Here is a 25,542-nt window from a genome sequence, read left to right as displayed (position 1 = left end):
AATCAATTTTTTTGCGACCGGTACTCATTTTTGTATGCAGACAGGGCTGCAACTGGGTGGGGTGAGAGTTACTGGCCGGTAACAGCCTCCACCCCCTGCCAATAGCCGGCAACAGCCCCCCTGCACGCCCGAACATGAACTGCGCGGCCAAGCAGTTCCGCCCAGAACAGGCAGGTCCCAATGGGCTTTGAGCTGCCAGCCGAGTGACATGATGCTTTTCCCTCCATCATTCCTGATAGAAGCAGCCCGCAGGTAAGGTGGCACTTGCCTGCACTGCATTCAGTAAAGTTATAAGATTGCCTGCCCTGCTGCATTCATGTGCAACACTGACTGTACAACTCCTACAGTATGTGCAATTCCTGTGTGCCACTCATGTCCAGTTGCTCCTGTCATTAATGTCACACCGGGGAGGGGGTCGCCAAATTACTGCCTTGCCCCGGGTGACAGTTTCGGCCCGGACGCATGATGCTTGGATTTGTAAAGCTGCAGGTGGACGCCTACATCTCCCGGCAGCTGCGACATCTGCATATTTTCTTATAACAGCTGCGTATACATATGAAACAGCATCCGGCATAGCTTACAACTCTGAATCAGGCCCTAAATACAGATATTTGCCCATATGTCAAGTTGTACACATCTACCCATACACTTGTTCAAATTGCTGTCATCATTATTAGTACATACTTGCACCAGCCCTATCCTTTGGGGCAAGAGAAGCATCTGAAATCACATGGATATCTGCGCACACCCAACTCATACAATTCCATCTACACACCACCGACACACCCTCACAAAACTTCAATTGAGAGTCAGACACAATTTAGTTGAGACTGAGATGCGTTCGGTTCTATCTCTTATTGGTACAAACAACTAAAGAGAATACGCAGTGCTAAAAATTGCACGATGCATCTGCAAAACGGATTTGCATGCAAGCCTACATCAGCCCCACTGCTTACCGACATCACTATAAGCCTCTATGGGAAAAGCAAACTGAGTCAATTTGTCAAGTGGCGAAAGCATACTTGCCAACTCTCCCTCATTGTCAGGGAGTCGGGAGACTCCCTGAAATAGTAGCAATCTCCCTGTCTTCCTAAAGAGTTCATCAATCTCCCTGATTGCACCTTACCCCCTTATGTATCTGTTATATTAATAAAAAACAGGTACTGTATATACATTCAAATGTGATCATTAGTATCATTCCACCTCATTGGTTATAAGGCACAATGATCACTATGGCTACATGCATTTTCTGATAATTATCAGTGTGTTTTCATCAACAAGTAGATTAGTAATTTTCAACATTTTTCAACTTGAGGCACACTACACAAGATTTTAAAATTGCCAAGGCACACCATCTGGCGATGTGGCATGCGCAACATATGAAAAAACATACATATTGGCTTACACATAAAAAACACACCTCCACCTCCCGGTGGAGATGAGAAAACGCAGGCTTGTCAAGCCGTTTTTTGGGTGTACATGTATTATCTTGTGCGAACGTCCAATTTGGACGTTCTTTTGGATACGTCACTGTGTGATCCAGTTTCCATTATGACTGCTCGTTCAGCTTGTGGTAGGGTATTGGACCTCGCAAAGACGATGGTCTCTTCGTAGCTTCCTTAGCGAATCGATGTTTTGCTATTCTCCTTTACAAGGCACAAGACCAATCACCTAATAATTTGTTCACTTGCGAGAAGGTGATTTTCAATGGCCATGATTTATTAGCTAAATTTGGAATGCATGTTGTGTTCCTATTTGTGTGTGTTTTGAAATCACAGCAATCACAAAATAAATGTTTAAATAAAGGTAAAAATGTTTGATGTTTTTGCTATATTCCGTACGCATGTTGTTGTCAGATTTATTTTGTTTTAAAAAGCCCAACACCTTTTATTTTAATTTTTTTTTAACATTTTGGTTACAATACAGAAAGACAGTCACCTACTAATTGCTTTGCTTGTGTTATTGTTTACTTACCTGTTACTTTATGTTTTTTTAAATTAAACATTTGTTTATGTATATGACCTTTGTTATGTATTTAAGTATGTTTGTTCCAGTCCCTTTTAGCCATTTGCTAATGAATTTGACACATTTTTTTTTTTAAGGATTTTTACTTTTCAAAAATTAAATTTTCACATTTTGGTAGAAATGTGTTTTTGTTTGCAGCAATTTTTTTTTCTTTTTTTTAGATCCCAAAAATAAAGTAATGTTTACAAAAAAAAAATTCACAAGAAAGGAGAGGGAGGTTTTGTGGTGCAAAAATATGAACCAAACACAGAGATGGAATTTGGGGAAATTAGCCAGTGCTGTCAACGCCTTCTCCCCCGCTTGGCTTGATGTTGGAGGGAGCATGACTTTGTCTGTCTGGTCGTACGGCGTGCCTGGCCAGAGGTAGCTGGTGTTTCCTCTGGCCTAGGCATAGGGCTAGGCACATTTGGAGGGATGGCCGATGTTGCGCCAAAGGTGGAGGGCCCTGATGTTCCGGCAGGAAGGGAGGCCTGCTCCAACATGCGCATGGCGGACGAGCTGCTCCAGGGCATTAGCTATTCTGACATTGGCCGCAGCGTTTTCCTCCAGGGCGTCCGCTACCCATAGCAGATTGGCATCCATCCTCATCAGAATCTTGGTGTTTTTATCCATTTTATCATTGAGATCTGAGAAAAGGGCCACTGCCTGCGAGGGGGAAGGCCCTGGACTGTCCGCCACAGGATCCCCACCCGGAAATACTTCTTCCTCCCCTGCGGAGCCAACAGATCTACTGCGGCCAAACCTCAGTTCTGGAGCAGACTCGTCCTCTTCTGTGCCTGTGTGAAAAAGAGAGATCATACAAATATTAGTACATTTGTAAATTTACTTAAACAAGTTTTTCAATAATTTTTAACTAAATTACCTGCAGCAACATGTGGAGCCGCAAAGTCTGGCATGTCTGTGTCCATGTTGGACACGCCAAACACCTCCTCTTCCTGCACACACCCCTGAGCCAGCTCCTCCAAATCTGTTAGCTCCAATGACACAGGGGTTGGCCCACCACCTGAACCCCCTGCATGCCTAGCCCTATCAGCCATTTTTTGTTTTAGACGATATTTGAAGTCGCTCCATCTGTTGTTTAAAAAGTATGGTTAGATTTTTTCATAATTTTTTAAAAGTTTACAGTATTTACGTACCGGCGTTTGACCTCTTTGGTTGAACGGACAAAATCACCAACCCCTTTGACAGCACTGGCTGTTTCCTCCCACAGTTTCCATCTCTGGGTTGCACCCATATTTCGGGGTGCCTGTGCCAGGTTATCAATGTACTTTTGCACCAAAGCCTCCATCTCCTTTCTTGTGAATTGCGGCTGCCTTTTGCGTTTGGCACTGGCCTGGGTACTAGGCCCCGCAGCCTCCTCATTGTCAGTCTCAACACCTTACAAAAAATGACAAAAACATTTTTTTTTTTTTTTTTTTTGGGTGGTAACTTTAATTTTGGAGCTACTTACTGTGAGGTCCTGGATTTTGGCTTTGCTGCTGTTCAGTGGACATGATTAAACCCTTGAATTCAGCAGACCCATTGTGGGCTCTTGTGACATTTTTATAGATGCTTATGCATTATACTGGCGTATCTATTGTGCGTCATTGATTTGAGCGGGAAAGTTCGGTCTATTTAAGGCTTTTTTGAGGCCTTGTTTCGGGGGGGGTTGTTTGAAGTGGTTGGAGTTTGAGATTGATTCGGAGTAGTGGTTGGTTGCGGAGTTTGTTGGATTTTGTGAGAGTTTTCTGTTGTTTGTTTATTTTCTTTCGCATTTTTGTTTTTTTTTCTATCATATTTTTGTTTTTTTTGTTGAAGTAAGTTTTTTGGGTCGATTTAAACTTGGAAATAGTTTATTCTTTTTTAATGTTAATACGTGTTTCCTTTTTTTTTTTTTAGTTTTTTTTTTTCCTTTCGTGTTGTGGATCGCGTTTATTTTGTTGTGATTGTCTTTGTGCGGTAAGTGTTTTTTGTCATACATTAGACCCTGTTATTTTTATTAATTTTTCATGTTTATTTAAGGGGCACACTATGCAGATTGGTGTACGTTAAATTTGTGATTTTTTTGCAAATGTTTTTTTTGCAATAATAAAAGCGAAATGTATTGCGTATATTTTGCTCATCTCCTGTCTGTGGCTTTAGCGTACCATTTAGCATTATTTTGTCACCTCTATTACGTATATATTGCTCATCTCCTGTCTTTGGCATTAGCGTACCATTTAGCATTATTTTGTCACCTCTATTGCGTATATTTTGCTCATCTCTTATCTGTGGCTTTAGCGTACCATTTAGCATTATTTTGTCACCTCTATTGCGTATATTTTGCTCATCTCCTGTCTGTGGCTTTAGCGTACCATTTAGCGTTATTTTTTCACCTCTATTGCGTATATTTTGCTCATCTCCTGTCTGTGGCTTTAGCGTACACTTTAATTTTCTTGCAAAAACTTAGAATAACAACATCATCTGTGTAGTGCATACATTCTTTATATTTTAGCCTTAGCCTGTCTTTATTTTGTGTTAATTTTTACATTTTTTTATGGAAAATCTAATTCGTAGGTTTACTTCAAGATGTCACTGCCTAACCCTGTAAGATTCTTCTTAATGTGTAAAAAAGATAAGTATATTTTCTCATTGTTAAATGTTGGAAAAATAACTACATTGTCTAACATTTCAGATTGATGTTGGGCGAATTATAGTGGCGATGGTCCACGACCCCGACCAACCTGAACATCCTCCTAGGTGTAGGCATCGTAGGCGTGCAAGGCCCCAGATATTTAGAACACGTGTCACCCTTTTTGGAATGCCTGATGATGTGGTTTTAAGGCGTTATCGCCTACCACCCCAAATCATCCTAGACACTCTTTCATTAATAGAGAGTGATCTTGAAAGGCAAATTAACAATCCAACAGCAATACCACCACTTACGCAGTTAATGTCGGTGTTACATTTTTGCACCTCAGGATCCTTCCAGACCACAGTTGGCATCATTGCTGGCATTTCCCAATCCTCCTTTTCACGGATCCTGAGGGCGGTAATGGATGCTCTCTGTAAGCACCTCCATCTTTTTATTAATATGCCATTGGATATGGGGTCCCTTAATGTGGTTAAGCAGAAATGTTTCGAAATTGCAGGCTTCCCACACATCATAGGGGTTGTGGATGGCACTCACATACCACTTCAGCCTCCAGCAGCGCTGGAGGCAATATTTAGGAACCGAAAACATTTCCATTCAATTAATATAATGGTGGTATGTGATGCCTCCCTCCAGATCCTGTCCCTGAATGACAAATTTCCAGGAAGTGCACATGATTCATTTGTCATCCGGCAATCAGGGCTTTGGCACAAATTAAACAACCTACAAGCTGGTGATGCGTGACTTCTGGGTGGTACCCTTAATTTTTAAAACAAACACTGTTGACTTAGAAATGGTACTGAATGTTTTTTTATTTTCACAGGAGACAGTGGTTACCCTTGCACGCCCTGGCTGCTCACTCCTTATTTGATTCCTACACCAGGGCCACAAAGTCAATATAATTCTGCACTTACTGCCACCAGGCAGGTGGTGGAGCATTGCACTGGCCTTTTAAAAGGCCGATTTTGATGCCTCCACCGCTCTGGTGGCCACTTCATGTATTTGCCGGCTATGGTTTCCAAAATTGTGGTCCTGTGTGGGATATTTCACAACATTGCCATAAGGAGTGGTGTCCCAATGCAGCCAGAGGATGCCTTGCCTGAGGATGAGGTAGTTACACGCTTTTTCAGGTATTTGATTTTCCATTTTTTTTCATTTGTTGACATTGGGAATAAGGAAAATTATATGTGTTAACTATCCTATGTTTTGATTTTTAACCTTTTTTTTTTTGCCAAATCCAAACAACAACCTGCTTACTTCCTGAAATTGATTGCCTGTGACAATAATGACTCACAAATGACCTTTACACCTGGACAAATGTGTTTCTTACCTGATTTTGGACAACATGTTGGCATGCACCATCTTCAACCAGTTCTTGATTTTCTTTTGCAAAATTTTGTATGTATATTTTTTGGTTTGTGAGCTAATGTGTATTAAACAATTTTGTTTTAACATTTAATTTTGTTTGACATGAAAAAACCACAAAAGCCTTGCACAAATGGACAGTACCTTTGAAAATAATTGCCGAGTTTGTTTTTTTTTGGGTTTGGTATTTTCGTATTTCTAACCTAAAAATTAACAACATGTTGGCATAGTTTGCCCAACCTTTTTTCCTCTTTATTTTCATATTTTGGGAGTTGCATTTACACATTTTTAACAATTAAATAACTATATAAGGGTATTCTAGCGAAACATTATGGAGTTAATGTCAATTTACCCAATTTTTGGACTGACAAAATATGTCTACAATTTCTGGTAAACCCCTCATTTTTGTGTTAATTTATTTTCCTAAAAAAATTTGAGTCTGGAACTTTGTTTGCATTTTCATATGCAAATTCAACCCCCCCCCAAAAAACAAAAAAAAAACAAACTCATTGATTGACCTTGTGAGCTAATGTTTGAGTCAATAAATAAGACTTTTGGAAAATAACAATTTTTATTAACAAAAACGAAAAAGAAAAACATTAATGCCGCAAAAAAGAAATTAAATGGTCCATTGAGACAAGTAGCTGCACCAAATGGCTAAAATATGGCCCAAAATGTAATGCTCCCACCTCCTTGGGTCTGTTGAAAGAAAAATCTGTTTTAATAAATTTTTTTAATAGAATACCAAAAAAAACAGTATTATTTTCAACGAAAATTAGTTAACATACCATGCTAAAGTTTGAACACAAATATAGTGGTTACATGAACTTGCCTAAATTACCAATTGGCACTAAAAAACAACTTACAACAACATGAACATGAGAATAATCCTTAAACAATTAGAATTTTGATTTTAGAACAAAAATTTAATGAAACTTGTATTTGGCTCTGGCATATGTGGATTTTTAATAAATTATTTTGTTAAGAAAAATGCAGACAATCGGCAAAATTTAATAACACCAAAAAAACAAACAAAAAAAAAAGAATCCTCATCATCAGATGAAGTGGGCCAGTGGACAGTTGAATCAGGTGGGCTCATTTCCAGGGGGGATAAAGGGGAGGGTGTGGGAATGTGGATGGGTAGGACAGGGGAGGGAGGTGTTATTTGGAATTGGGGAGCAGGAGAGGGAGGGGAAATAGGGATGTCCAGGTCAGGGGAGGGTGGAGAAATTTGGGAGGAGTGGGCAGGGGAGGAGATGGTGGGAGTTGGGAAGAAGGGTCATGCAGGCCTCCGACTCCGTCTCTGGATCCGCTCCTCACCTAAATGATGTATAGTTTGGAATATTAGCAATTATGTATTCCAAAAAACAATTAAAATGTAAAACATTAACCCAAAATAAAAAAAATAAACCACATTAACAAGGTCTCATTTAGGCAAAAAACAAACGCATACTGCACACCTGCACACGCATTAATGCAAATTTAAATTAGCAAAGACAAAAATTAAAACAAGATTGTCATAGGTATATAAACATTCAAATAACCACTTACACCGACGGATCCTCATCCGAAGATGCGCAAGCAGGTGTGGGGACCGGCGCCGTAAATCTGACCACCGGCGCTCCAATTGTCCGATGGTCCTACGATAGCCCATTCTCCGCAGCCTGCGCCGCACCTCCGCGTACGCCCGATGCTTGACCATGTTGGTGACGGGGGGCGGCCTGTCCGTTATACGGCGATCCATTACATCTGTGAGCACCAGCAGCTCACGCCGTGTAAAAGCACTGGCTCTCATGATGGCAATGGTTTTTTTTTAAGACAAATCAGTTTTATTACAGGGACCCCTAAATTTTGATTGGCTAATGTACTTTCATAAATAACATGAACAGTTCTATTGGTTAATGTGTGAGTCATGTGAACAACCCATAAAAATATATTGTGACTTAGGATTGGCTTGCTGCATTTTGATGCGTTAGCAACAATCCGAAAAAAATAATAATATATATTTGCAATATTATAAACCTAAATAAAACCCCCAAAAAACGCACAAACAGCGTTTGGATTTAAAATAAACAACAAGTTTGCCGTTAAAAGCGGACGGAAACTACGGACCAAAATGAACACAAAGCAAACAATAAAGTTTATTGACATTCAAAATAGAAACAAGATTGAAAACATTCGACCAACAATTAAGTAAATTACGGTAATGATTGGCACCAATCGATTCACGGATTTTTGCCGAACGAGAAACAAGGCAATCGACAAATGACAGGCCTACTTCCGGTAGTACTTGTGCGAGCGAACACTTCAACAAAAAGCGAGTAGTGCGCTCGCTATTTTGGACGCTCGTTAGCTAGAGGAGGGGTTGGGGAAATATGAGGCGGAAGTCTCGCTACGAGCGACCACACGTGCGAGCGCTTGGTTTGACATTTGGACGGTCGTACCTACTGCGGGCGAACGGCTGATTGCGTCCGGCTCTGAATCAGGCCCATAGATCATACCTGCCAACTTTTGTTCATCACGAAGCGGGACATGTTGTGCGCCCGAAAAGGGGGTGGGGCTTCACGTGAAGGGGCGTGGCCTCTTGGGAATGGGGTGGAGCCTCGTGGCAACCCCCGTTGATGTCACTATAGGGGGCGTGCTCAGCACTTTATAAAGCCATTGGCTGGCTGCCCTCACAGAAAAATATCAACCACATTGATCCCCACCAAAAACAAAACTTTACACTAGCTCCCACATACCTACCTGTCCCTCACACACAGTGCAGAGCTGACATGCAGGCGGGCCGGAGAGAAATCGGGCTGGCTGGCAACGCTGCGTGCATGACCTCTGATGTCATACCACCGCGTCTAGGCAGGTCACACCAGAGGAGCTCAGCAGCGGCGTTGCCCAGTACGCAGTTCTATAATGTGACCGGCTCTGACCGCCGCTTCTGACTGTGTCGCGGCACATTTCACAACCGCTGTTGAAAACCGATGAAGTGGATCTTACTAACTGCTTTGGGCCTCATTTACATTTGGATTAAAATAAATTTTATGACACGCGTCTCAGATGTAGCAGTATACGTCCACTTTACCGACACGCTCAAAGGTGCTGCATTCACAATCTCCCTGAAATGCTTGTTCAAAAGTAGGCAAGGCGAAAGTCATCGCTAACTGATGTCATCTCAGGGTGGTGTTAGGGTTAACTGTCAATGGAGAGGCTTTGCTGGATCCCAGCACAGTCAAACCACTATGTGCATGTGCGGCATTTATCCATACATGTGTACAGTATAGCATTTTCTCCATTCGCCAGCAGAGTTGTGGAGAGACCGGGAGACAATTCACGTATAGGAGCTGATACACAGTGATACTTACCACAGTTACACTGCCACCGATGCTAAATAGAGCCCTTAGAGCCAAATACTGTAGGCAGGAATTGCTTTTGATGGCTGATGTGTTTTTTTTTAATGAGGTAATTTATGCAAATGTTTTACAGCTCATTGGCAGCCACATAATTTTAGTTAATGTGTTCAGTGTAGTAAGGTCATCATCATTAAAACTGTTTTTATGACATAAGGAAATATCCAGCACAAAAAATAATAATAATCTTTAACGTTTCCTCATTGAACTATGGGCCTGATTCAGCAGTGCATGCAATGCCTGATTATCGGGAATCTGCGTGTGCGTAGGACCCATTCTGCGAGTGTGCAGAATGGGACCTGCGTAGTCGCATGCAGACCCTTGAATGCCTCTGCTTGATTGACAGGCAGAGGCATTTAAGGGACGATGCAAGGGCTTGGCCGGCATAGCCAGAAACAGGGGCGTGTCTGCCCCGTTTTACAGGGAGTGGCTAGCCCAGGATCTGCGTTGATCAACGCAGTGTCTTGGGCTTGCAAGCCGGCCAGTCTGAGTAAGCTTACTCAGCTGGCCGGAGGCCCGGCGCCGTCCACCATCGCGACCATTGACCACCGATGGTTGCGATGGTGACCCCAGCCTGCGACCTCCGTACCAGTGATGGGATCGCAGATGCAGCATTTGCATAATAGTAAAGATCACAATTGCAAAGCTGCCAGGATGCAGCTTTGCAATTGCGATCTTTGCTGAATCAGGCCTTATGTACTATTAAAAGGTAACGGCTGCCAAATACTGGTAATTATTATAATAGAGAGAGCACTTACTGCACTTTGCAGACATTCTCAGTGCCCCATCCTTGATTTGGATGAGCAAATAAACTGCTAAACCGTTTTTGTATTAAAGAAGGATTTGTACTAAAGTCTTTCTTTGTACACTTTTACTTACATCTAAGCCTAAAACAAATAGTAAGACACCCATGTTTTTTCATGGGTGTGGTACAGTGGCGTAACTACTGTCCCTGCAGCGGTGGCTTGGGGGCGGCGCCGAATGAGGGCAGGGCTGGCGACAAAGAAGTGAGGGGAGAGAGGCAGCCGCACTGACTGCTGTACCTGCTGCACTGGAGTCACTGTCAGGCAGACCGCAGGCGTGTGGGAGCCGTGAGCCGGCGGTGATACAGGGGCTGCTCCTGGCTGTTATTATTCTTGAGTCATCATAGTCCAATGGGAAATAAAATCAAATGAGAAAACCAAATTCAATATGGCTGCTGTTTACTCCTAAATGATTAAGCAGGGCGTCCATGGGGCTCTCCTTTAGTGCTAGCCAATCACAAGTGACATACCCGGACTGGTAAAGAAAGTACTGGGAACTTATGACTTCATGTGGAAAAGAAATCTATTAATAACCATTAATTTACTACTACAGAGGGCATTGCATAAGGGGCACTACTAAAGGGGGCATTGCATAAGGGGCACTGATACAAGGGGCATTGCAAAAGGGTCACTGCTACAGGGCGCTACTACAGGGGGCATTGCATAAGGGGCACTACTACAGAGGGCATTGAATTATGGGCACTACTATAGGCGGCATTGCATAAGGGGCACTGCTACAGGGAGTATTACATAAGGGTCACTGTTACAGGGGTCATTGCATAAGGGGCACTACTACGGGGGGCATTGCATTAGGGGCACTGCTACAGAGGGGCTTTGTATAAGGGGCACTTTATAAGGGACACTACTACAGGAGGCATTGCTTAAGGGGCACTACTACAGGGGGACTACTACAGTGGGCACTGTATAAGGGGCACTAACTTGATACACACAGTTTTCAGGTTATAAGCTGTGTTCCCAATTTTCTGGTTCTGCACGGACATAGAAACTGTGCAACCTGTCTTGAGCTAAGGTTACAGACTGGCAGGAGTGGAGAGGAGGGTTTCTGAAGTATATCTCTCAGGGTAGGATGTAATGGGCATTACTGTGTGGCATAATGTGTTGTAAGGGACATTATGGTGTGGCATAATATGTTATTGGGGCATTACGGTCTATCAGTATGTGTTTTATTTGACTTTATTGAGTGGCATAATGCGTAAGGGGCATTATTGTGCGGCATAAGGTGTTGTTAGGGGCATTATGTGTTATAGGTTACTACATAATTTGTTATAAGGGCATTACGGTGTGTCATAATGTGTTATAAATAAGGGGCATTACTTAGTGTGTCATAATGTGTAACGGACATTACTGCATCATGAAACTAGACACCTTAAACATCATATTTGGGTGTGTTTTTTTTTTTGGGGGGGGGGGGGGGGCGCCAGAACTTTTTTGTCAGGGGGGAGCAAACTTTATAGTTGCACCACTGGTGTGGTATGCTATGTTGACACTCATGTCAACATGGGAATCTCAACATGGTCATAATGTCGACTTTGACCATATGGACAGTCATCATGTAAACAGTGATGAAATGTCAACATGTTAGAATGTTGACATACAGTATTGTCCCTGGTGGCCCAGCAATCACTTACCTGCTCCTGATGGCTGCAGTGACTCCAGCGCAGATCACTTTCAGGTCAGAGATGTGATCCTCCTGCGTTTAAGTGACTATTTCACCCCTAACTATCTCTGCAGCCTAACCTCCCCCCACAGCCTAACCGTACCCCTCTCACCCGCAGCCTAACACTAACCCTCCCCACAGCCTAACACTAACCTCCACCTGCAGCCTATTCATAACCTTCTCACCCGCAGCCTAACCCTGCCTGCAGCCTAACCTCCCCACGCAGTCTAACCCTAACCTCCCCCTGCAGCCTATCCGTAGCCTTCTCACCCACAGCCTAACCCTAACCCTCTACGCAGCCTAATCTCCCCTCGCAGCCTAACTGTAACCCTCTCACTTGCAGCCTAAACCTAACCTCCCCCCACAGCCTAACCGTAGCCCTCTCACCCGCAGCCTAAGCCTAACCTCCCCCCACAGCCTAACCGTAATCCTCTCACCTGCTGCCTAACCCTAACCCTCCCCACAGCCTAACTCTAACCCCGACCTGCAGCCTATTCGTAACCTTCTCACCCGCAGCCTAACCCTAACCCTCCCTGCAGTCTAACCTCCCCACGCAGCCTAACTGTAACCCTCTCACCCGCAGCCTAACCCTAACCTCCCCCCCGCAGCCTAACTGTAACCCTATCACTCACAGCCTAACCCTAACCTCCCCCCACAGCTTAACTGTAGCCCTCTCACCTGCTGCCTAACCCTAACTTCCACCTGCAGCCTATTTGTAACCTTCTTACCCGCAGCCTAACCCTAACCTCCCCACAGCGTAATCTCCCCCCACAGCCTAACCATAGCCCTCTCACCCGCAGCCTAAGCCTAACCTCCCCCCACAGCCTAACCATAACCCTCTCACCTGCTGCCTAACCCTAACCATCCCCACAGCCTAACCCTAACCCCCACCTGCAGCCTATTTGTAACCTTCTCACCCGCAGCCTAACCCTAACCCTCCCCGCAGTCTAACCTCCCCACACAGTCTAACCCTAACCTCCCCCTGCAGCCTATCTGTAACCTTCTCACCCGCAGCCTAACCCTAACCTTTTCCGTAGCCTAATCTCCCATCGCAGCCTAACTGTAACCCTCTCACCTACAGCCTAACCCTAACCTCTCCCCCGCAGCCTAACCGTAACCCTATCACTCACAGCCTAAACCTAACCTCCCCCTGCAGCCTAACCGTAACCCTCTCACCCACAGCCTAAAGCTAACCTCCCCCCACAGCTTAACTGTAGCCCTCTCACCTGCTGCCTAACCCTAACCTCCACCTGCAACCTATTCGTAACCCTCTCACTCGCAGCCTAAACCTAACCTCCCCACACAGCCTAACTGTAACCCTCTCACCTGCAGCCTAACCCTAATCTCCCCCCACAGCCTAACCGTAGCCCTCTCACCCGCAGCCTAAGCCTAACATCCCCCTGCAGCCTAACCGTAACCCTCTCACTCGCAGCCTAAGCCTAACGTCCCCCCACAGCCTAACCATAACCCTCTCACCTGCTGCCTAACCCTAACCCTCCCCACAGCCTAACCCTAACCCCCACCTGCAGCCTATTCGTAACCTTCTCACCTGTAGCCTAACCCTCCCCGCAGTCTAACCTCCCCACGCAGTCTAACCCTAACCTCCCCCTGCAGCCTATCCGTAACCTTGTCACCCGCAGCCTAACCCTAACCTTTTCTGCAGCCTAATCTCCCTTCGCAGCCTAACTGTAATCCTCTCACCCGCAGCCTAATCCTAACCTCCTCCCCCGCAGCCTAACCATAACCCTATCACCCACAGCCTAACCCTAACCTCCCCCTGCAGGCTAACCGTAACCCTCTCACCCACAGCCTAAACCTAACCTCCCCCCACAGCTTAACTGTAGCTGTCTCACCTGCTGCCTAACCCAAAACCCTCCCCGCAGCCTAACCCTAACCTCCACCTGCAGCCTATTTGTAACCTTCTCACCCGCAGCCTAACCCTAACCCTCCCCACAGCCTAACCTCCCCCCGAAGTCTAACCTTAACCTCCCCCTGCAGCCTATCCATAACCTTCTCACCCACAGCTTAACCCTAACCCTCTATGCAGCCTGATCTCCACTCGCAGCCTAACTGTAACCCTCTCACCCGCAGCCTAACCCTAACCTTGCCCTCGCAGCCTAACCTTAACCCTCTCACCCGCAGCCTAACCCTAACCTCCCCCAGCAGCCTAACCATAACCCTAACCTCCCCCCACAGCCTAACCGTAACCCCCTCACCTGCAGCGTAAGCCTAACCTCCCCCCACAGCATAACCGTAGCCCTCTCACCTGCTGCCTAACCCTAACACTCTCCGCAGCCTAATCTCCCCTCGCAGCCTAACCGTAACCCTCTCACCGCAAGCCTAAACCTAACCTCCCCCCACAGCCTAACTGTAACCCTCTCACCTGCTGTCTAACCCTAACCCTCCCCGCAGCCTAACCCTAACCTCCACCTGCAGCCCATTCGTAACCTTCTCACCCGCAGCCTAACCCTAACCCTCCCCACAGCCTAACCTCCCCGCTAACCCTAACCTCCCCCCACAGCCTATCCGTAACCTTCTCACCCGCAGCCTAACCCTCTACGCAGCCTAATCTTCCCTCGCAGCCTAACTGTAACCCTCTCACTTGCAGCCTAAACCTAACCTCCCCCACAGCCTAACCGTAGCCCTCTCACCCGCAGCCTAACCCTAACATCCCCCCGCAGCCTAACCATAACCCTCTCACTCACAGCCTAAACCTAACCTCCCCACACAGCCTAACTGTAATCCTCTCACCTGCAGCCTAACCCTAACCTCCCCCCACAGCCTAACCGTAGCCATCTCACCCGCAGCCTAAGTCTAACATCCCCCCACAGCCTAACCGTAACCCTCTCACCTGCTGCTTAACCCTAACCCTCCCCACAGCCTAACTCCCACCTACAGCCTATTCGTAACCTTCTCACCCGCAGCCTAACCCTAACCCTCTCCGCAGTCTAACCTCCCCACGCAGTCTAACCCTAACCTCCCCCTGCAGCCTATCCGTATCCTTCTCACCCGCAGCCTAACCCTAACCTTTTCTGCAGCCTAATCTCCCCTCGCAGCCTAACTGTAACCCTCTCACCCGCAGCCTAACCCTAACCTCCCCCCCGCAGCCTAACCGTAACCCTATCACCCACAGCCTAACCCTAACCTCCCCCTGCAGCCTAACCGAAACCCTCTCACTCACAGCCTAAACCTAACCTCCCCTCACAGCTTAACTGTAGCTGTCTCACCTGCTGCCTAAACCTAACCTCCACCTGCAGCCTATTCGTAACCTTCTCACCCAGAGCCTAACCCTAACCCTCCCCATAGCCTAACCTCCCCCTGAAGTCTAACCCTAACCTCTCCCCGCAGCCTATCTGTAACATTCTCATCCGCAGCTTAACCCTAACCCTCTCCGCAGCCTGATCTCCACTCGCAGCCTATCTGTAACCCTCTCACCCGCAGCCTAACCCTAACCTCCCCCCCGTGGCCTAACCTTAACCCTCTCACCCACAGCCTAACCCTAACCTCCCCCAGCAGCCTAACCATAACCCTAACCTCCCCCCACAGCCTAACCGTAACCCCCTCACCCGCAGCGTAAGCCTAACCTCCCCCCACAGCATAACTGTAGCCCTCTCATCTGCTGTCTAACCCTCCCCGCAGCCTAACCCTAACCTCCACCTGCAGCCTTCTCACCCACAGCCTAACCCTAACACTCTCCGCAGCCTAATCTCCCCTCGCAGCTTAACTGTAACCCTCTCACTTGCAGCCTAAACCTAACCTCCCCCCACAGCCTAACTGTAACTCTCTCACCCGCAGCCTAACCTTAACCTCCCCCCGCAGCCTAACTGTAACCCTCTCACCCGCAGCCTAAACCTAACGTCCCCACACAGCCTAACTGTAGCCCTCTCACTCGCAGCCTAAGCCTAACTTCCCCCCGCAGCCTAACCGTAACCTCCCCCCGCAAACTAACTGTAACCCTCTCACCCGCAGCCTAACCCTAACCTCCCCCCGCAGCCTAACTGAACCCTCTCACCCGCAGACTAAACCTAACCTCCCCCCACAGCCTAACCGTAACCCTCTCACCCACAGCCTAAGCCTAACCTCCCCCACAGCCTAACCATAATACTCTCATCAGCAGCCTAACACTGTCCCATCCGCAGCCTATTATTTTATATTTTTATAATTATTATTATCGTTTATTATATGGTGCCACCAGGGCCTGATTACCAATGGGGCGGATGGAGCTACAGCTCCAGGCCCCCAATCAAAACAGGCCCACAGCATCTGTGACTAATCTGCTACTGTAGATAGGATTGTAATTTCCTGCTACAGCAGCCTGCCAGTGGCTATTCATGGCCACGCCCCCCAGCTACGAGCCACGACCCCACCCTTGCCCCAGTCGCGTCACTGGTGGGTCACCCAGTCATGCGCGGCCCACATAGCGGCGGTTACACAGGATGGCACTAGTGCAGGGAAGGGCTTCTCTAGCCCTTCCTGCGTGGGCCAGCGGAGCATACTCATAATGACACAGTGCCTCCACGATGCTGCCCCCATATGTGAAGCAGCACAGGAAGCAGTCTCACTGGCAGCTGCATGAAGACTGACCGGCAGCAAGGTGAAGACTCAGCATGAGGTGAGGTCAGCTGCTGATCATAACTGGGGCATGCAGGCTGACTGGCTGAGGGCTGAGGCACAGACAATACGATTTTGGAGAGTGAGAGTATGCTGTGTACTCTGCTGGGGCAATATTATACGTAGTATATTTGTAGGGGCAATGCTGTATATACTGCTGTGCTAATATTGTGTACATTGTATCTGTGGGGGCAATGCTGTATATACTGCTGTGCTAATATTGTGTACATTGTATCTGTGGGGGCAATGCTGTATATACTGCTGTGCTAATATTGTGTACATTGTATCTGTGGGGGCAATGCTGTATATACTGCTGTGCTAATATTGTGTACATTGTATCTGTGGGGCAATGCTGTAAATACAGCATTGCCCACACAGATATAATATACGCAATGTTTTCCCCATAACAGCAGTATACACAGCATTTCCCTCTACAGATGTAATATATACAATAATATTACCCCAATATCAGTGTTATGGGGGTAATATGTATATTAAATCTGTGGGGGCAATGCTGTATATACTGTTGGTATGGGGGTAATATTATGTATATTACATCTGTGGGCGCGATGCTGTATATACTGTTGGTATGGGGGTAATATTATGTATATTACATCTGTGGGCGCGATGCTGTATATACTGTTGGTATGGGGGTAATATATATCCTACATCTGTGGGGGCGATGCTGTATATACTGTTGTTATGGGGGTAATATTATGTATATTACATCTGTGGGGGCAATGCTGTGTATACTGGTGGCATTGGTGTAATATTCTGAATATTACATTTGTGGGTACAATGCTGTGTATACTGGCAATTATATATATATATATATATATACATATCTATCTCTGGGGCAGCACAGATGGTGTAGTGGTCAGTATTACTGCTTCCCAGCATTGAGGTCCAGGGTTTGATTCCCATCATGGCCCCTTCAATGTGGAGTTTGTATATTCTCCCTATACTGTACTTGTCTTTGTTTCCTCTGGATACTCTATAGTACCCATTGAAAGACAATTTCCTATTTCCGTCAAGGTGGTTATCTGGCATTAATGGATGGCTGATAACGGTCACTGATAAGTCAGCCATTTCTCATCCAAAGTATGTGTAAAATTGGCTGATATTTGTGCGTAATACATGGGGATATAATGCACCATGGTCCTGATTAAGGGCTGCACACAATGCTGATGTTGACGTATTTGAGCGATGTTTTGCTACTGCGTATGCATGAAAATCACTATAAATTGGTATGACGCATGCGTCACACTGTGTGTACGCACAAAGACGCTTTTGTGATTGAGATGTATGGTATCAGAACTGTCTTGGGAAAGTGATGAGCGTTCCTGGCTGGAGACCGGGAGGTGGCCATTACTGCGCACAAATATGTTCTGTGTCAGCTTTTGGATTTCTTGCAACAGAAATTTAGAAGTCTGAAGGGTCAATTCAGACCCGGGCGCTAAGCTGCGCTCTCTCGCTGCTGTCAGGGGCCGGGTATGCAAATTCCGCGATCGCACTGTCTGGCTTAAAGACGCCCTCTATGCCTTAGAGAGAGACGGCAGAGTGAGTGCACGCCGGTGTATGACGCCCACTTTTCTTTCTTAGCACACGTCATCTCCAGGAAGTGTATGATTAATCAGTAACATCGAGAGCCATCGGACGCCTCCATGCTAATTATGCACACCCATTAAACTCCGTTTTGACGCCCAGACATGCCTGCGTTCGCAGCACCACTCCCCCGTTCACAAGCACCTTCCCCCGTTACCACAAACGGCGCTATCTGTCACTCAAAGTAGCGTCCAGTCTGTGTACTAAGAGCGCATGATTCCTGGACACAGTGACTGGTTCGCGCATGCATATGTTGACGCATTCGCGCAGACGGGCGACAATTGCCCATAGCGAGCGTTCGCTGCTTAGCATCCGAGTCTGAATCAGGCCCTGAGTGTTGACAAACAGTTAATTTTTTTGTGGGGAATGGGGAGAGTGGACCCAATGGATCTCTGCCAGTCTGCTAAATGCAGTCTATATGGGGCTCCAATGTCTAAGGCAAATTTATCATTATCAGGTATATTTCTGTTAATAAAATAAAAATTGTTGCATTTCATTAATAACCATAGTTTGTATTTTTACTATTTATTTTTTATTCAGTGGTCAATAATATAACAGGTGATCTATGCTTCATATTAGCAAAGAGGGGAGGGAGATTGAGATGGATGAAGGTGGGCGAGTAGCTATACCTTCCATGGTGTTAGCCACACCCCACAGCACAGACCACAACTCCTCAGTACTGGTCACATTCTCATATCACTAGTCACACCCTCATATCAGTTGTCACGCATCCTGCGGCAGCACACAATAGGCCCTTCATAAATTTCAGCTCCATGCCCATGAAGACCTTAATCTGGCACTGGGTGCCACAAGTGTTCTGCAGCGCCTTACAAAGTACATAACCAAAAAAGTGACTTACAGTGCAATACAATGCAGGACAAGGACATGGATAAAATATATTGATATATTGGTGACCATAACACCCAAATAAGCAACACAGCATTAGCAACCAAGTGTTAGGTGCCCTAGTGGGGAGTAAGAAGTAGATGAAAGTAAAGTAAGGAGAAGCAGAAGAGGGTAGAGGGCCCTGCTTTCAAGAGCTTACATTCTAAAGGGGAGGGACAGACAAATAGGTGAGACACAGATGGGGAAGACAGGGAGGAGCGAACATGTAGCAGCAAGTTAGGATGAGAGCTGGAAGGCATTGATGAAGTAGTGGGTCTTGAGAGCCCGTTTGAAGGATTTTAGAGAGGTGGAGAGTCTGATGGGGAGAGGGAGAGAGTTTCAGAGGTGGGGAGCAGCACGGGCAAAATCTTGGTGGTGGGAGTGGGAGGAAGTAATCAGTAGGCATGAGAGGCGGCGTGCATTTGTTGATTGAAGAGGGCGGACAGGAGAGTGAAGGGAGATGAGGTCAGGGATGTAAATGGGAGAGGAGTGTGTGAGGGCTTTGTAAGCGAGTGTGAGAATCTTGAATTGGGTTCTGAAGGGGAAGGGGAGCCAGTGGACATTATAACTGCCAACATTGTGGTGTCATTGTCAACCTTTTGACAACATTCATTTTTCATCTCAGCTCCCATTCAACATAAGATGAAATTGTAAAATAGATCTACTCCGATAACCTGTATAATACTCATTTTCAATTTTAAACCAAATGTGTCTCTTGCTTGGGATTGTAGTTTGTGTGGTTTGATAATTAGTTCCAGTTTAAGGAACATAATAATTACATTTTGCAGCCAATCATCTGAAAATGTAAGATGTATTAAGCCTTGGAGAGAGATAAAGTGGACAGATAAAGGGGCCTATTTATTAACGACTTTTATCATATGCAGCGAGTTGCGTATGAGAAATGGTGCTCAAGCCAATCAGCTCCCAACTGTCATTTTTTAAACAGATGACAGTTGGGAGCTGTTTGGCTGGAGCATCATTATCATACGCAACAAGTTTTATCACTCGTTGCGTATGTTAAAACTCATTGATAAATAGACCGCAAAGTACCAAACAATCAGCTCCTAACTGTCACTTTACAGGATGTGTTTGAAAAATGACAGTAGCTGATTGGTTGGTACTTTATATATCTCCACTTTAACTCTCTCCAAGGCTTCGTACATCTCCCCCTTAGGCTGGTATCAGAGACATCTGCTGTGGTACATTCCCCGGCGCTGTCTAAGGTACTGTGAATAAGGCAAATTTAACCAGGTTCCTAAAAGCATATCTTTTGGAATCATAGCCAGGTAGTTAGCGCCATCTGAATATGGCATAAGCTCAAATTAGCGTATGGGATACTGTTGTGCCTTTTCTTTTGGAGAAGGATCCCTCTACCGTCAGCCCGTTATCTCACATGCGTAGCCTTACAGCCGTCCATGTGCATTAATATCATTGGGTCCTTAACCTGAAGCAAAGTATTAGTGTAGGCTATCACTTTACTTCTAACTCTTTGCTGGGATAAATTTTTATCAGAAATAGGAAATTCATAATATTGTCACATATGACACTAAGAATGACAGCATTTTGCCGTAACCCACATCACAGCTGGGGAGAGCATTACTGTGACACTGTGATTGGAAATGCACTAACAGTATCAGTCATATTTGATTCCTTATTATGTACACAAAATTATGCGGTTATTCTCATTGTTAGAGTAGAGACCACCAGTCATCTTGTATGTGGTAGTTGGCATACGTGGACCAACAAACAAAATATATTTACTTCTGTTATATGCCTGAAACTTTGCCTTACTAAATAGATTAAATAACCATCTTTCTATTTGTGGGGCTAATGCCATTGACATTAGAATTGAATAGATGGGATCATTGCCATACACTTATATCTGTGAGTAATAATTGTGGCAGCTCCTAAACCTTACATGTTCTTATACATGCTGCCCTACATTCCAAATTTTTTGTTTTGTTTTGTATAAAAAAACAAAAACAAAAAAACGTAAGTACCTGGGGAATATGTATCAAACCTTCTAAAGATGTCAAGTGTAGGACCAATCAGCCTTTAGCTATCTTTTAATAAGTGTATCCTATAAAATGATAGGTAGGAGCTGACTTGATGCTATGGTCATCTTCTCCATCTGTCCCATTTAGAAGGTTTGATATAGTCTGTCTGCCCCTTGCACAGTTTCAGTGCATGAACTGTCTTAACAAAGTGGTTTCAATCCTCGTAAATAATACTCACAAGTAACCCTCCGCCGACCACTCCTGGGAGCCACCACTCGTAACAGGAGATAGGGCTGTGGAAGAGTCTCCCATCTTCTACATAATCAGCAACAAGTGGAGTCAGGTTGAACGCGATCGCTAACAGAGCGAGAAACAGGAGAGCGAACCCATTGCAGGACGTCCAATTCTCCGTGCACGTCATGTTTGGTGTCTGCTGAAGACTAACTTATTAGCAGAGTACGGTGCAAGATCTACCTAAAAGACACAGTTAAAGTTTAACAGATAATGGAAAGTAAATTTATTAAGATGGATTAAATTGGTCACTGCAGGTCCAGAGTCCACATGCAAGAGGAAGTAATGAGAACATAAATCTTTTTCTGTGGCTCTCTTAATCCACAAATTCCTGTAAAGGATCTCACTTACATACTGTGTTATATGATGAACGTTATAAAATAAATAAATAACATTAATATGTGTGTTCGGTCTCTTTCTCCCATCATCTGTAATTCCTTATATGGGTATGTTGTATATGCGTATACTATATAAAGCTACTGGACAAAATAAAGAAAATATCCTCCTAAGCCAGATTGATATTGCTCAGGTGGGATGGGTACGGGATGCCGGCACTCGGGATCCTGGTGGTCAGAAACCTGATGCCCGCATCCCGACAGGGTTAGCATTAGAGATGTGCGCCGACCCCCGTGTTTTGGTTTTGGATCTGGGTCTCCCCTGGTTTTGGATCTGGATTGGTTTTGCCAAAACCTCACCTCCGTGTTTTGTGTTTTTCGGTTTTGGATCTGGATTTTCTCTTAAAAAATCATAAAAACAGCTAAAATCACATAAAATGGGCCTGTTTTTGTTCCTACAGTATTATTAACCTCAATAACATTTGTTTCCATTCGTTTCTAGTCAATTTTGACCACCTCACAGCTCACTATATTGTTTTCATCCAGTTAAGGCCCAAAATTTGCACCAAGCTAGCTAGCTGACTAAGCTATGCAGCAGCAGTGGGCGGAACAAACACGTGGCAGTTCAACTTCCAACATGGCACATCAGGAAACAAATGTTTTCATTATTCAAGAGAGGCCTGAGGGAGTTGGAGTATGTATGTAGTTGAAGGCTTTATTCTGAAGTAAATTTATGAGGGAGAAGGGGAGGGGAGGAGGCATTTACAAAAAAATATTTTACTCATTCCCATCAGTCCTTGCCCCAGAAGAATCCTTGAGTGTCATGCCTGCTGCTGGGAATGGATTTTCTCATCCCAGAAGGGGACCAGGAAGACTTCTAGTAGTGTATTCCACATGAAGAAGCATTTCCCAACCTGCACAGGGACATTCAAAAAACATAGGGCCTGATTCAGACCCACTCGCGAGCGGCTGTCCGCTCGCAAGTGGGTCGATGTTATGCACTGAGCATGCGCACGACGGAGGGAGCTCCGTCGTGCGCATGCGCCAGACGCAACGAGCGAAGGAAGTTCCTTCGCTCGTTGTGTCCGATCAAAGGGGGCGTGCTGTCAATGTTGATTGACAGCACGCCCCCTTTGGTGGGCGTGCCGGGGGCGTGCCTCCCTGACGGGGGCGTTCCCACGGGAACGCCTCCCGTCAGAAGCCGGCCCACTGACATCACTAGTGATGTCAGTGGGAGTGATTTTGGCTCTGATAGAGCCAAAATCACTCCGGAGCTTGCGGTTGAAAACCTCAACCGCAGGCTCCGGCTCGCAAATTCGATGGTCGCGATGGTCTCGACCATCGCGGCCATCACAAAGCACGCTCGTATAGCCTGTGGGTGGTGACCCACAGCTATACGAGCGTCCAGGAGGACGCTCCATGAAAATGGAGCCCGGCCCTCATTCAGAGCGTGCGCTCTGCTTAGAGCGTACGGCTCTGAATGAGGGCCATAGTTAGTTAGTGGCCAAAATGCCACTTAACCAGCACAAAGATATTAAGGGGTAAATTTAATTTACTAAAGTGAGAATTTTTAGAAGTGCGTTTTAGTGATGTTGCCCATAGCAACCAATCAGATTCTACTTATGTAACCCTGGTTAAGGTTTAGAAAAACAAAAACAAACATACTTTATTAATAAATATATGTATTAAGGTAATATATATATGTATGTAGTCACAACTCATGAGATAAAATGTATATGTGTGTCAGGTATTTATAATTCAGTATTGTGGTTCATGATATATATATATTTAATGTATTCACATATCAGGTTATATGAAACTTTTTTCTCTGTGGTGAGGATGTTCCCCAGAGTGTGGGATGCACGTGCACTAGAGAACAAGGGGCGGAGTGATACGGAGGGGAGTGGTTTGGTTCCTGTCAAGGAAAGGGGGACCAAGTTAAGAGAGAATTAAATAGGAGCGGCCAGAAGACTGACAGCCAGTGCCCACCCCCCTGTGTCCTGAGCGGCAGAGCGGTGTTAGGCTGCCGGGCGCAGTGGGGGTGGAGCCGGAGAGGGACCCCGTCACAGCCGGAGCTATGAGAACAGCTTCTGCTGACAGCATGGTTCCCAGCTCACCAGTCGAGGGTGTTCCTGGATGCAGCCATCAGAGTTAGCAACAGGTGGTCAGTGGAGGAAGAGGGGAGACAGCAGCAATAGTGGTGAGGCAGTGAGGCATTGCAGGGTCTTGCTGTACAGCATAGTGGAGGCTGACATCATAGGCAGCAGTCAGCTGTTTGTAAAGAGTAGGACCTCCGTCCTTCAAGAAAAGCTGCTAGAAGGGTGTCTTCAGGGCAGTAGCTAGGGTAGTTCGGCTGGTGCCATCGCACAGGGCACCACAGGTCAGGGGCGCTGTTTGAGCCTGTCAAGTTTCTGTTTATTATCATTCTCACTTGCAGTTTCCTCTTATTTCATCCCCAGCATCTCCTGGCCTCCCCTATCTCTTCCCTGGTCCTTCCCCATGAGGTCATTCCCCTTTTTTGGGTGCATTATGTCCCTTTGAAAAATGAGGGGGGCGCCAATGCTCTTTCTGGTACAGGGCACCATAAAGTCTAGTTACGGCTCTGGGTGTCTTCATGTATGTGGGCAGCGGCAGTAGTGCCAAGCCCATGGTTATTAATCCAAACTACACTACACTCACTCAATAGCTATCAGGCAGCTCAGCCTACCTTTATCACCTGCATCAATAGCTGCGTTTCATAAGTGAGCTGGAGGCATTGAACCTAATAGTATAACTGTCTACGGGAGCAGTAGGAGTACTCCGACTACTGAAGCCATAACTTATACTGCATTCCCCCAAATATTCTTATATAAGAAGAAGTTTGGGAGAGAACTGAGGAGATGCAGTAATAGGCCATCTCATGTTTTTGTCATTAGGTCAGCTGACTGTTTCCAGGGTGAAGTATTCACAAAAAAAGAGAAAGCAAAGATTTGTCTTCCTATATGGCACACTTGTGAAAATTTATAAAAATGTAATTCTTTATTAGATATGCATTAAAAAATTCCAATCGGAACAAGACCAAGTGAAATAAAGGTTAAAAAATGAAATGAAACGTGATTGTGAAACTATGCGTAATAAGGATGTGATAATAAAATCAAAAGGAAAACCCTGCCGTGAGAATTTATTTCTTATTAGTAATATCCTAGATGTCCATGCTCTATTGAAGCAAGTATTATTATTGCAGAGCTTCTGCGTTAATTAATGAGAAAAATACACTCAATTGAAATTATAGTGTGATAAATCTCTATACTCATAATAATCAGGTACAGCAATCTTACTGCTCTATACAATAAAGAGCTATTATATATATATATATATATATACTCTTCTAAATGAGTCAGGGAGGTAGTAAATGCAGAGCTGTGTCAGAATAACTATGTTTTAATAGTAGCACATACATTATGTGTATTTCATTCTTAACAATATTTAAACAGATAACAACACGATTGGAGTATCTGTCTAATCTGCAATAGTGTTGCATAGTACCACAGCACACAAAATCACATGAAAGTGTACTAATAACATGCACATTGGCACCTAGTTAGAATTATATTGAAACTAACTGCCACATAACATAGTGGAATACACTGCTATTTATGATTTATATGTATAAAAAGTAGAGGGGATGACGGAATTTAATTAACACTCCTCTACTGTGAATAGAGTGTATTTCTCATTAATTAATGCAGAAGCTCTGCAATAATAATACTTGCTTCAATAGAGCATGGACATCTAGGATATTACTAATAAGAAATAAATTCACACGGCAGGGTTTTTCTTTTGATTTTATTATCACATCTTTATTACAAATAGTGTCACAATCACGTTTCATTTCATTTTTTAACCTTTATTTCGCTGGAACTTGTTCCGATTGGAATTTTTTAATGCATATCTAA

General features: G+C 45.1%; 1 protein-coding gene across 1 annotated transcript in view; it reads right to left on the bottom strand.

Annotated features, from left to right (window-relative positions):
• The window catches only part of TM4SF20 (transmembrane 4 L six family member 20), a 40,420-nt gene extending 19,018 nt beyond the window's left edge, over nucleotides 1-21,402 (bottom strand). Inside the window, exon 1 of the mRNA XM_088466826.1 lies at nucleotides 21,220-21,402. Within this exon, the coding sequence (XP_088322952.1) occupies nucleotides 21,220-21,402 (183 nt within the window). The remainder of the gene's footprint in view (nucleotides 1-21,219) is intronic.
• Nucleotides 21,403-25,542: the final 4,140 nt, after the last annotated feature.

Source organism: Taudactylus pleione, unplaced genomic scaffold, assembly GCF_031769625.1.
Source record: "Taudactylus pleione unplaced genomic scaffold, aTauple2 ptg000066l, whole genome shotgun sequence".
NCBI lineage: Eukaryota > Metazoa > Chordata > Amphibia > Anura > Myobatrachidae > Taudactylus > Taudactylus pleione.
This window is presented reverse-complemented; position numbering and strand designations above follow the sequence as displayed.